A 14,118-nucleotide genomic window follows, 5' to 3' on the forward strand; every position below is an offset into this window, starting at 1 on the left:
GCAGGCTCAGCGGCCATGGCCCACAGGCCCAGCCGCTCCGCAGCACGCGGGATCCTCCCAGACTGGGGCACGAACCCGCGTCCCCTGCATCGGTAGGCGGACTCGCAACCACTGCACCACCAGGGAAGCCCAACGATTCTGAATTTTTATAGACCCTTCTAAACATAGTTTCAAACAATATGTTTCTGAGGCAGTTAAGCATCTTAGATTATTCAAGGGTGAGAGGAGGGGAGATACACACACACACAATTTTTTTTCATTGTCTCATTGAGTTTTACACCCAAATTAACCCAAAGACGGCTTTTCAGATTCTCATGGAAACCCCGTGTCACCTGAGGACCAAGTCAGCCTTGCTCAGCAGATCTCAGACGTTGTGAAGCAGCCAGCGTTCATCGCAGGAATTGGGGCAGCCTGCTGGATCATCCTAATGGTTTTTAGCATCTGGCTCTACCGACACCGGAAGAAGAGAAATGGGCTGACTAGTACTTATGCGGGTATCAGAAAAGGTATTAGCTTTCCTAAGCTTTCCATATTTTACTGTGTTTACATAACTCTTCATTTTAATCTGTGACTCCAAGTTATTCATGATTATTCATATCCTATATGAAATTATTTTAATATATAAAGATCTTCAAAAGTGCTTTTATTTTATTGCAGTGTCTAGGTATAACCTCCTCTTGAGTATCAGTACTACAAATAGGCTTATCGGTTTCAGGCCCAGTTCCTTTAAAATATATTTCACCAGGGTAGGTCTACACTTCGTTGCGATACCATTCCCTTGTTCTCTTAGGGAATTACTTTATATTCTGGAGGAAACTTTTTAATCTCCTTGTCACAGGAATTATAAATACAAGCTTTGGACTGTCGCACAACTTTAAAGGGCGTGTTGTTGCCCTTTGTAAAGCTAAAGAGATTATTTATAAATAATGATATTTCCGATTATTTCTGATTATTTATAAAATAGTTTCTTGATAAATGTGCTTCAGTTTTCAGAGAGAGGAGGTTTAGAACTTTTTTATTGTTAAATTTAAAGTTGCAGAGCTGAATATGTATACTGTTAATGGGTGATGATGATTTGTTAAAAATGTGTTTACAGTTTAGAAGAGAACGTTTATTTAGCTGCAATTGTTTACAACTTTATGGACGAGCCAAATATGCTAAGGATTTCACAGACATTTTTACCACATATTCTCGAAGTCTGTAGGTTGGTGGTTTGTATTTTATGTTTTGTGATGAGGTTGTTAACACTATCAGATAGATAATCCTTTTGCCTTTCCCTCCTCAAATAGCTTCATCCGCTCTGGGCATCAGATCTGGGCTCTAAGGCAGGGTGATTGTAAGTCCCAGTTTTCAGGCCACCATCCCAATTTATGTCTTTAGTCCAACTAAATTATTTACAGTGCTCCTTTGGCTCTTAAAATTGTCCTCGTTTTTGGATGGCAAATTATACACTCACGCTAGTTATAGGGTCCACACTTAACGTCTAAGATAACACTTTTGCTGCAAAGCAAATTTAAAGAGGATGACGAGTAAACACATACCTCCCTGCACCATCACCACCCTTTAAAAAAAATTGTCTACATATTTCCTAAGTGAACATTTCCTGCGTGGCTTGGCCAAGTCATTTCTCTGATCAATGATATGGCAAAGTCAGAATTTGTTAGTGCTAGCTAGACCTCTTCTCAATGAAAAGTTCTATTGAATATCCCTGTACGCTTGTAAAACAGTCTGGGACAACAGTCTTAAAATATTTGTGCCCTTGGTCCCAAGGTGTCTTGCCAAGAGTCAACACAAATTCATCACCCACACTGTGGAAATCCATGAATGTGCCTCCTGTCCGTGGCTCCACAGCAATCTCTTCGTGTACCTACGTTCACCTTAGTGTTATCATCCTTAAATATGTCTTTTTCAGATATGTGTCCTATGCAGAGATAAAGCAAAATGTCAGTATCCCTGCCTGTGAAATGGAAAACGAGGGCTGGGAGGTTACCGCAGAGAGACTGGTTGCTCGTTACGTATACAAAGTAGATCAATGTCAGGCACACGTGTTACCGTATAAAACCTTTGACTGAAAACCAAGGCAGAGAAGGGGTTTGTGGGTGTCTGTGTGTTGTGAAGCCGGGCAGGGGCAGGCTGTTGGGAGTTGTGTGTTTGAAATCCCATTTGAATGAAGAAAAGTGACTAATTAACGTCTAGACGTAGAGTCTCCTGAATTCCCCAGGAATCCTGTATTTTTTATTGCCATGAAGTCTGATAGCTGTGTAGTTGTAACAATTGAATGCTCTCTCTTGTCTTGAAATCTAAATATGTGACATGAAACCCTCTCCCCTTCTGAAATGTTTCTTTTCTTTTACTAATGTACTTTAAGCATGCCGGCAAATGCCTATGTGCTCTTTCTGCAAAACCTGTTAAACTAATATCATCGTCCTTTTAACTAGCTTGTGTTTAAGCAGAACTCATAGAACATAATTACAAATGTAATTGGTGAGCATTCGATTCTGCTTTCCTCACTTTGCCGTGTTAGCACTTTTTCATAATTCTGGTTGTATGCAGTTTTGAAAAGTGCATCCTGAAATCTTAAATTGTCTATGCCCAGAACAATGCTGGTAATTCTAAGAAAAAAGGAAGTGAAATATTTTAAAGAAATCAATAGGCTGTTGACCTATAAACCATCAAACCAGAGTGTGACTTTCGGGTAATAGTGAGCATTTTTATCATTTCCCCCCTACATTTATCCGGAGGTGTGCCCTCTGCTCGTACCCCTTGTCCACATACGTAGCGGGAGTTTATTTTATTACTGGAAGCTTTGAGAATTAAGTTGTCCTTTGGTGTACAAGCTGTAAAAAATTCATTTAGACAGAACTCTTTTCATCTCTTCTTCAATTCCTTAAACTGAGATTAGCAGTGGGCTAGGAATACTGACGGGGACCTTTCATTTTTTGCCTGTGTCCTTTTGACTGCAAATTAATGTTCAGGCACTGCATTCTTGCTCGAGTAGCTTTACTTTCAAATGTACCTCTTTATTATTTTTTATGAGGACTAGTTACTATGGCTCTGAATTTTTGATTGTAGCTAAATTACTTTGACTCTCTGAAAAGACCTGACTGAAAGAAGACACAGTAGAATTCCTAAGACAGAGACCGCTGTGCAGCAAAGGAAGCCCAGTGTATAAACTGGATCCCCAGCATTGAGGGTTTTGTTTTTGTTCCTCCTAGTATGCTCAGAAATAAAATGGTTTGGTAAGAAGTGACAGTTGTAAAGGATGCTACGGCATTTGAATTTGCAACCCCAGTGCTCTAATCTTCAAGTAAATTTCTTGGAGAAGTTCAAACGTGAAGTGGCAGCTTTTTGATCCGTGATAAGTAATCAACATTCTAGTTTGTGTGTATTAAGGATTTCTTAAAAGCAAATTTTAGTCTGCAAGGAAGTAATGTAGATTTCCTTGCTTTCTTTACTAGAGCAGTGTTTACTTTAAATTCACGTGAAGAGCTTGGAAAAAATGTCAGCCTCCTCCCTCTATGAAATGACATGGAAATAGCTGTGGTGTTATCCAACACCCAGGAATGAGAGAAGATAGGAAAAGTGGCAGAGGCAAGGCTGCTACTTTTGAGGTCTGCAGTTCAATTTCAGGCATTATTGATTGGATTAAGATTTATAACTGCAGGGTGAAGGTTTTCAGAGGGGCATTATTGTTCTATTGTTTAGCTTTGGGTGTGGTATTTAAAAAAAAATGCTCAGCCTACTTCTAGGAAGCTTCTAAGTGTAAACTATAATAGAGAAGTTAAAGTTTAAAGCTCCCCATTTTTCCTGTCCATTCACAAATTTCTATCATGATAAAAATGTAGCATTACACTGTTTATATGATAAGTATCAGGCATTTCTTGGCAGTGAAACAATTCAGTTTTATGGGTTTTTTTGTTCCAGTTCTTTCTTTGCTTGCTGCCTTCCTTTCTTCCTTCCTTCTTTCCTTCTTTCTTTCCCTCCTTTCCTCCTTCCCTTTCCCCTTCTCTTCCTTCCTTCCTCCCTCCTTCCCTTTCTTACTTTTTCCTTTCTTTCTTTCTTTCTTCCCCCCTTTCTTTCTCTTTCTTTCTTTCTTTCTTTCTTTCTTTCTCTTTCTCTCTCCTTCTTTCTTTCTTTTTCTTCCCACCTCCTCCCTCCCTCCCTCTCTCTCTTTCTTTCTTTCGCTTTTTGTCTTTCTATCTTTCTCTCTGTCTCCTTCCCTCTGTCTCTCTTTCGATGATGAATACTTAAATGCACCTGTTAGTTAGCCCACTTTAATAAGCCTTTACTTTAAGATTTCTAGATAAGGTTTAGGCAAGACCCTGGTAATACTTGTTTAAGAACCCATTATCCAATGTTTGGAAATGATTAATAGTAGAGGACTCCTGTTTGTACTAAAGCCATGAGCTAAATCTCTATTACTAAATGCAGGGGTCATTTGCAGGCTAACCCAGCACAATCCCCACCCCCTCCCGTCCTAGAACGTCAGACCCTTCAAAATGGTACCTCAGAGACAAGCTTCTTTTTTAACTCAGATTTGGTTTTATTCATATATCAGAGTGTCAGAACTACTGTCCTAGTTATTTACATTTGTTTTATGTTCAGCTGTCTGCTTGATTTATACTAATGTGATATGTTCCCTTTCTCTCTTCAGCTTAATAACTGGTTTATATTTTGTTTTGATTTTTCAGTCCCGTCTTTTACCTTCACACCAACAGGTATATATTTGCGCTTACCCCCCTCCTTTTCTTTGTTAGTTTGGCATGTGTTGTACTATTGTGTTCCTGTTTTTATTTCATTTTCTGCAGTAAGCTGGGGGGAAAGGACTTACAATGGAAGACAGTACATTTACTCAGGCCAGGCATGCACTTGAAGTAGAAATGGTTGGTGTTGCCTGTCGTTCCTTCGATGCCGTTACTTATTCGTGACTCCGCATTGCATCTTAGCCTTGTTTGCATGTGTTTCATTAGATGGACACACTGTTTCTACCCTCAGCATGATTTAACATGCTAATGATCACATTGATTATTTCAGACTTGGCAGTGCATTTTTTTCCCTTAACTTAAGCTTTCAGGTTTTCAAACAAAAATTTCTCTCCCTTGCAATTCTCTATCCGTACAATCAACATTCTTAAAGGTAACCAAAATATCCAGCACATGTGAAAGATAAAACTTGTCATTTGCCTTAAGTCCGAGCACTAAGATTCCATTCCATTCAGTTTCTTTCAAAGTGGGTCCTCTTCTTTCGATTCACCTCTAGTAAAAGATGTACCTGTAGCCTTTCCTCCTCGGTTTTAATCCAGTTATTATAATCACTGGGAGCACTTATCTCTCCTTAACAGACTCCCAGTTTGGAGTTCTTCTAAGTAGCAGAATTTAGCAGCTTTTAGAACCATATTTCTCCTTAGAAAATGGGTCTGTATTTACAGAAACGCTAATATCCTTAACCCCTTGCCTGACTATGTGCAAATCTTTTTCTGTTATGGCTAAATTTTATACCCATAATTTATTAAGCCGAGGATGCTTTCAAGAGCATTAAAATATATTTTCAATATGTATACATGTCTGATGAAAATACATTGAGAAGGGTTTTCACAAGCCACAGTAAAAACTAGGTCGCATTCATTACTAGTCACAACTTGGCATACATCTTTGTGTGTGGAGAGAAAGAAGGTTTATTTTAACGTTTATCTTTGTCTTACTGGTACTCGTATTTCTGGGGAAATGGTCTGGTAGGTTTTTTTCTTCCCAAATTTAAGATTCCACTTACATAAAATCATGAAATTACATGAAAATAATAAATTCAAAATTGGAATCTATGGGAATGTGAATGTACAAACGTGTAATAGTTATAGTTAATAAGAGTGAACTGAAGTTGGCTTCTGCTTAGTTTTCAACCTTGTTGGCACGTAAAGAGAATAAAAATAACTTATATCTAATTCTGTACCATCTTAAAAAAATACTAGTTGAATTGGAAATCTATTTCCTGTGATGAATTTTTGCAATGCTTCTAAGTAGAAAGGAAGAAAACATGCCATTCTAGAAATATGCTCATGAATGTCATAGCTTTTGATATATAAACACAAACATGTCTATTAATTGTTCCTTTTTTTTTTGGTAACATTCCAGTAACTTATCAGAGAGGAGGCGAAGCTGTGAGCAGTGGAGGGAGGTAACTATCCTGCTTGTTTTGTAGATTCTCAGGGGAATTCCAGGTATTTCTTCTTGTCTTCATCGATGAGATCACTTTCTTTGCTTAAAAGGTTTAACTTAAAGGTGAAATTTGTTTAAATATCTCGGAAATACTCCATTCTGTTGTGCTGTGGAGCCAAGCTTGTTTACACACAAATGCACTTGATTGGAGCTGTTGCATCTTAGTCAGTGAACGCCAGAGGGAGCACTTTAACCGGGAAAGACAGACTTGCTGATTTAGCAGATGATTAAAGGAGTTAAAGTAATTAAGCGATGGCATTTATGAAGATTAAGAAATATAGCTAGTTAACAGATACTATCAAAGAAAAAGTGTTCATTTGGAAACCTGCTGAACACAGCATTGGCTCATAAGTTGTTGTAGTTTATGTCTGTTTGTTTGTTCTTGTTATGAATTCAACATAGTTCAGTCTCCATTTGCCGGAAAATATGTTGAAATAAAAGGAGAATCTAGGTAGCTTGTTAACACGGAGGATTTTTTTTTCTTCCCTCTCATTAAAATGAACCTCAATCCTACATTTATGATTTTTTGGTAATTATTATTCAGTGAACTTTAATATATTCACAGAGAAACCACAAATTGATGTGACAGACGGCTGAAAGGGGCTGAAAGAAGGTATAAGTTACATGAGTCAAGCTTCAGGATTTTCTATGATAATTTTTTCTTTTCGAAAACAGTAACCTCTAGCTTAAGGTGTAAGAAAAAAAACCTTTTGACCAGAACCATTTTCTAATTCAAATTCAGTTAACTTATTGAGTGTCCTGCTTTGTATAGTTAGATATGTGGTTGCAACTGGAAAAGATAAAAATAAGAAAGAGTGGTGAAAAAATTGTTGACCACCTTTAGCAAATGCTGTACAAATTTGACAATTAGCACTACTGTTTTCTTTCCTGGGTACTGCTGCTAGCTTCCTGTTTTCATACCTGTGAAACAAAGTCAGCCACTGAAAGACCCCAAAGCTAGGGAGGTCTTCATAAGGAATAAATCCATTTGATTCAGGAATTAAACCAGGGCCTGTTTTTGCATCCGGGGCAATTCTGTCTAAATCATACCCCAGACATTCATGAAACAGTCTCTGGCATAAGAACATTCTCTCGTGGATAAATCTGGAACCTGATGCTATAACCACCTCTCTCCATGTGTATATTCATGACCGTAGACTTCAGCTTTCTCATTAATCAGATCTTATGAAAATGCTTATTGAGCATCTTCTGTGGGTTCTGCACCAGCCTCTGTGCATGAGCACGTGCACAGATGTGCTCTCTCTCTCACACACACACATGCGCACACATATAAAATATGTCTAGTTTCTGCTGTAAAGGAATTTTCAACCTAGGTAGACCAGATTATCAAGGAGGAAATGATGGCAGGGATCTCTCAGTACCAAATGCTCGTTTCTTCAGCAGGACTGAAAAATTACAAAGTTCCATTTGGAAAGGTCGCTAAATCATCATACAGAATTAACCTTCTGAATGTAAAAATAGTATAACAGTGAAATGGATTTATTTTAAATACCAAATAGAAATGATCTTTTTACCAAATAAAATGACAAAAAATGCTGGAATGTTATAGAGGCAACAGTTAAATAAAGATCTTAGAGTTCGTGCTCAAAATGACAGTTACATACACAATTTTAAATTTATTTATTCATCACACCTATTTATTAAATACCTACAATGTGACAGGCAGTGTTCTAGTTGCCTGGGATACATCAGTGAGCAAAGTCAATAAAAGTTCCCGTCCTTCTGAATGTTACATTTAGTAGAGGAGATAGAAGATTAATAATAAACATTTTTTCAAAAGTCAACTCTATAGTAGAAGCAGTTGGTGAGTGCTTTGGAAAAACCAGAACAGGGTAAGAGCAACAGGAATGCGTTAGGAAGAGGTCTCATTTTCTAGCCATCTGTGAGTGTGTGGTGTGTGTGTATTTGTGTGTGTGTTCTGTGTATGTGTGTTGTGCGTGTTCCATGATCCAGTGTGGTAAGAGAATGAACAGTGAGTCAGACTCTTGTACTCACTTCTCTGATGCCACCTCTTAAACATTGGGTTCCCTCAGGCATCTCAGACTCTGTGAGCCCTCACTGTATCACCCGACTCATGTGGTTAATGACACCTAAGTCAAAATGTCAAGTCATCCTCTTTCTTGCATCTATTACTGCATTTCGTTGATCCTGCCTTCTTCTCCCTTCACTGTCGCTGTATTGTTCCACTTCAAGCTCTTTTTGTCCCTTGTCTAATCTGTTAAAATTGCTCCCAGCAGTCCTGCCTTCATCTACCTTCATTACAACTATTTCCTGTTAATTCCCTTTGCCCGTTGGAACCAGAATGAAATTTTGAAATGCAATATGGATCATGTCTCTGAGCTTCTGAAGATCCCAGTTTCAGTAGAACACACCATATTTAAAATAGCAAGTCCAAACTGGACAGAACATGTGAAACCCACAACCTCTAGGGCCTTGTAGCCCTCCTCATATCTCTGTGTGCCACCCCCTACAATCCACTGTGTCAACCCACCTGCCAATCACCAATATTGCATTCTCTTCTATGCACTTATTACATCAGCCCGTAATGTGTCCCCCTTCCCCTTGTTAGTTGGCTGAGGTTCACCTGCTGTGTCCTCCAAGAACTCTTTGTGCTGTATAAATACCACAGTTAAGCACCTAATAAGAGGTAATGCAATTATCTTTTGTTTATATCAGGGGTCAGCAAATTATGGCTCTTGGTCTGAATTTGGTCTGACACCTGTTTTTGTAAATAAAGATCTATTAAGATACAGCCAGACTCACTTGTTTACATATTGTCTGTGACTGCTTTCCCACCACAATGGAAGAGTTAAGTAGTTGAAACAGAAAATATATGTCCCACGAAGCCTAAAATGGTTGACCTCTAATCCTTTCTAGAAATAGTTTTCTAACTCCTGGCTTAAATGATTGTTTCCCACCATAGAATGTGAGATCCTGGAGTTAGAGGCTATGTGATTTACTAATCAATAATTAAATGCATGAATTTTTGTAATGCAATAAATGTAATTTATTGGATTATATCCATAAATTCAATATATGAATTATTGATCTTTGAAAGATATCACCAAAAAGTATCTAAAGAAGGAAGGGATGAGTTATCGAGTAAACAAATGTCAGAAGACTTGAGTTCATTCCTTGATGAGAGAAGAGTTTGGGGCCCTGGACATTTTCCTCTGATAAAGGAGAAGGTTGAGAGAGAAGGAGAACCTGAGAGCTCTCCTCGTTCTCTAAACTGTGAATTTCCCTCTTCACATAAAAGGGAAAACGAGGATGGCGGGAAGCAAAGAGACCTCTTCTCAACTTAAAAAGGGCAAAGGATTTGCAGTGTAATCCAGTGGCAGATCATGGATCTTAAGTGGCTGTTTCTATTCATTGGTTTTCCTTACCTCACACATCTCGATCTCCTCTTCCAAACAATGAAAACCTAGTTAAAATCCAAACCACAGCAGAAACCAGGAATCAGCAGAGAAAGCCTGAAGAAAGGCATAGGAAAGTCAGGCTAACCAGGTCGAGAATGCCAATAGCACATTTCCTGGCAGTGGGAGGTGAGAAAGAAAGAGTTCAGGCCTCGCTTCTCTTTGAAGGACTGACGGCTCTCAGCTCTATCCCTTGCTTCTTCCTGGGCTTCAGAATTCTTTCAAGCTATCGAAAGAAAGAGGAGACAGCCTACAGGCAACCCTTGCTGCTGGGCCCCTTCACTATTTTCCCCAGCCCCTGGACCCTTTAGTATCAGTATTTTATTTTGTGGTTTAGGAGTTCAAATAGGTTGGTTGGTTTGTTTGTTTTTGGAGTGAGTGATTGGAATGTCTGGAGTAACAGGAGCAGAGGAATTGAAGGTAATTGCCACGTAATTATTTAAGTGCATCTGTCCTCTTTTCCTTTGTGACGCAAAACTATCCCCTTAATATAAACTGGAAATTAAATATGGCTTTTGGGAGCCCTAGTCTCTTCCTTTCCCTGATAATATCTTTTTGAAGACAAGGAAAAAATAGACAAAACTCACATATATTAGCATGAAAGTATAACAACTAACATGTTATATGATATATATGTATAAAATGGTTGCATTTTTATATATATAAAATATGGTAACATTATATAATATTTCCGACATATATTAATCACTATAACCAGCACTGTGTTTTGTTTCTGCTTCATTTCTTATTTTTGGGCAACTAAATCTGTCTCATACACACTAGATCATCTTAAATGCATAAAAATAGCTTGAGAGATTGTTAGTTTCTAAAGACCCTAACACCCTTATCAGAGTAGCTACATATGACCTTGACTTCCTCAGAGTTCTCTGAAATATACCCATGGCATTTTAAGATTCATTATGGGCCAGTAATCATGACTCAACCTTCTTCCCTAGATAATTAGCATTCCAAACAAAAGTCTGAACTGAAAGCTAGGATGTGAATTGTTAATCCTACTTCCTGTTGGAAAGCTCCCATACATATGAAAAGTTCTTTTCAGCCTCTGATGATATCAAAACGTTCACTTTTTTTTTTTTTTTTTTTTTTTTTTTGCGGTACGCGGGCCTCTCACTGTTGTGGCCTCTCCTGTTGTGGAGCCCAGGCTCCGGACGCGCAGGTTCATCGGCCATGGCTCACGGGCCCAGCCGCTCCGCGGCATGTGGGATCCTCCCGGACCGGGGCACGAACTCGTGTCCCCTGCATCGGCAGGCGGACTCTCAACCACTGCGCCACCAGGGAAGCCCAAAACGTTCACTTTTAAAAGTGTTTTTCTGAGGGAATCGTAGCATGAAAATTTTGTCTATTCCTTTTGAAACATGTAAGACAGGCTTGACCCGTACTTCAAACATCCTATAATATTTCTACAGTATCAAATATGGAGATTTATTTTTAATAATTTTAAAAGTGATAACACACTTTAAGCTCACGAGAAAATAAGGAAAGCTATAGACTACTAGGTGCAGAATTTCTATAACCAACATGGATTTCAAAAGCTCCAGGTATCTGTGATGCAGCTTGCATTTAAATGTTTTACATTTTAACAGGTCAGCAACATTGCTCTTCAAAGCATATTTTTATCAACAATTTTAATAGTAAATTTATTCAGTTTTAACGGCATTATTCTGAACGTTTAGACTTCAGACATTACCCCACTCTTCCTTTTATTAAGAATGTTTGAGGATTTTAGGAAATTTCAGCACTCTCCAGTATATGTGTTTATAGTATTCTGGCTTAGCGTGTGGATTCTACAGACAGACTCCTTGGATTTGAATCCCAGCTCTGCCACTCGCTCACTTTGTGTACCCATGCACAAGTTTCTTAACCTTTCTCAGGTATCTCAGTTTCTTAATCTTTAAAATCTGAATAATAATAGTAACTACTCTGTAGATTATTAGAAAGATTAAATGAGTTAATACATAGAAAGGTCAGAACAATGCCTCACACATTGTAAACAAAGGGTAAACATTCATTATTATTACAGATATATGTATACACACATATATACATATACGTATACAGATATATAACTTATAAATCCATATTTTTCATTGGAAGTGAATTATTCCTCAAATAACCATCATTTGCGTAGAAAGTTTCCTCGGTTGATTCTCTGTATGCCAGCATAGGAACCATGGTGAGTGAAATGTCAGGTTCTTGCTTCCCAGGTAAATGAAAGTGTGGTTATTGCACTTTAGCAAAGAAAATGAAAGCATGAAGAAAATCTTTGCAGACTCTGTAGTGCCAGTCTGTTTATTGTGGATCTGACAGTACATCATGCATCGTATCACCTCTTTTGCTGGATTATCCAATGGAGTCAGTATTGGAAAAGGACCTCAGGATTTCCATTCCTGGACTTCAGTCTGTGTCTCTGGCACTGGTGGTCCAGGGCTGCCATTAATAACTGCTGATGTACTTTGCATTCCCAATGCACAGTGAAAGAGGATTAACATCTGTCGTGCAAAAAAAAACATGAGCGCTAATATTTCTTACAGTGGACAACGTTTTACCAGATTTAATTCAGTAGCTTTCCTTTGTTTATATAGGATTTAAGGCATCTTACATTGTCACCATCAGAAAATGTTGACAAGCTTACAGAACTGTGCACTGAAACACTGATGAGGCTCTCTGCAAAATGTCACAGAGCCCCAAACTCACTATCTCTGAAACATGGTTTTGAAGAAAAATATGCGAATGTGCTTGCTGTGAAGCATCCTTTATCTCAGTAAAGAAGCTTGTTCCATTTTTTAATGAAGTTGTGAGAAGGATCATTATTTTTTAATGGGTCAAAAATTAAGAAATGCAAGCTGTCTTAACGAGAATATTCTTTATGCTACTAAAACACTACAAAATATAAGTATCCACATTTTTTAGATTCCATGTTTGATTTTTAGCCACTGTGACTGAAGGCGGAGTAGAGCATTACAAATGGTACAATATTTGTCTCACTGTTTACAACATAATGGCTCTATAAACTGAGGCATGCCTCCGACATTACATTATAGTTGCCTTGTCTGTAAAATAAAAGGAATTAGTATATCTTTCGGCATAGTTGACCAAATTATTTGTGAGCATAGTGAGATGAAGAATTTTCTGGAATTCTGAATAGGAAATATCATTTGCTACTTATATAAAACTTGCTTTTATACATATTTTTTTCTTTAGGCCAGGACTTCTCAACATCAGTGAACCTGCCACGCAGCCATGGCTGGCAGACACGTGGCCTAATACTGGGAACAATCACAATGAGTGCTCCATCAACTGTTGCACAGCAGGCAATGGAAACAGCGACAGTAACCTGACCACGTATAGTCGCCCAGGTTAGAGGCACAGAGACAGCTTGATAGGCAAGCTTGGCATTGTTAGGAACAAGCCACGAGGAGATAACTTTCGTTTTCTTCTCCTTAAACTGAAAATGAAATTTAATCAGCATTTTCATGAACTATTAACCATGGTTTAGCAAACTAGCCTGATTCAAATATTTTCTCCATCCCTATATCTCCACACCTCACCCTCCACCCAAAAATGTTTCTCAGTATGCAAAGGGAGAATGGAGAATATAAATCCTAGAATAGATAGCAAATAAGGAAAAATGAAATTATACAAAAGTATTCATCTTCATGAGAATGTACGTAATTATAATTTTAATTGTAGTTATTTATAGTATTTATTTTAAAGATTTTAAGAATAAAGCAGATCAATAGATCTATAGTTTGAGTAAACCAAATTTTTAATAGCAGCAACAATAATAATTATATGGTGGTAATAAATAACTTTAAATGAAAGCTAACTGAATTTCAAAATTAGATTTTTATAGTATACTAGTAAATCCTAAGATACAAGAAATATATATCTTTTGCAGGTGTGTATACTAATACTAATTTTGTATTGTGTCTTTTTGGTTCAGAAATATGTGTGGTAAATTGCTCGTTAAAATCTCATGCTAAAACATGACAGTAAAATTCGGATGTAGAATATGCAATATGCAAAGGAAAAAACAGAAAATTACAAATAATTCTTACAAAAAACCTTTTAACGTTCATTCACAATATAGGAAATATAAAAAGAATCATAAAGAATCAAAATATATGACTATAGAAGTAAAATGGAGTTAAGGAAAAGGGAAATAGGACATGGCATTTAAGTAAAAAGTGTGATGCACCATAAAGAACAAATCATAGCCTCCATTGGATATGGATATGGAAATGACATATCCATGTGACCAAGTCCATGTTCTCTAGAGGTCCATATCCTAGTTGTCTAGAAGAAGTGCTCACATAATTATAAGTAAAAGAAAGATTATGCTGAGCCCAATAAAAGAAAAATGACAATATCCATTTAAATTAATATGTAGAGCTGTGTTGTCTAATATGATAGCCTCTGGCTTCAGGTGGCTATTTAAGTTTAAATTT

General features: G+C 37.6%; 1 protein-coding gene across 6 annotated transcripts in view; it reads left to right on the forward strand.

Annotated features, from left to right (window-relative positions):
- ROBO1 (roundabout guidance receptor 1) overlaps nucleotides 1-14,118 on the forward strand; it is a 404,318-nt gene that overhangs the window by 347,566 nt on the left and 42,634 nt on the right. For 3 of the 6 annotated variants that reach the window (XM_067739205.1, XM_067739201.1, XM_067739203.1), the window contains exons 17-20: nucleotides 309-506; nucleotides 4,692-4,718; nucleotides 6,129-6,171; nucleotides 12,872-13,026. In XM_067739205.1, the coding sequence (XP_067595306.1) occupies nucleotides 309-506; nucleotides 4,692-4,718; nucleotides 6,129-6,171; nucleotides 12,872-13,026 (423 nt within the window). The remainder of the gene's footprint in view (nucleotides 1-308; nucleotides 507-4,691; nucleotides 4,719-6,128; nucleotides 6,172-12,871; nucleotides 13,027-14,118) is intronic. The other 3 variants (XM_067739202.1, XM_067739204.1, XM_067739206.1) reach the window with 1 other exon arrangement.

This window comes from Pseudorca crassidens, chromosome 5 (genome assembly GCF_039906515.1).
Source record: "Pseudorca crassidens isolate mPseCra1 chromosome 5, mPseCra1.hap1, whole genome shotgun sequence".
Taxonomy (NCBI): Eukaryota; Metazoa; Chordata; class Mammalia; order Artiodactyla; family Delphinidae; genus Pseudorca; species Pseudorca crassidens.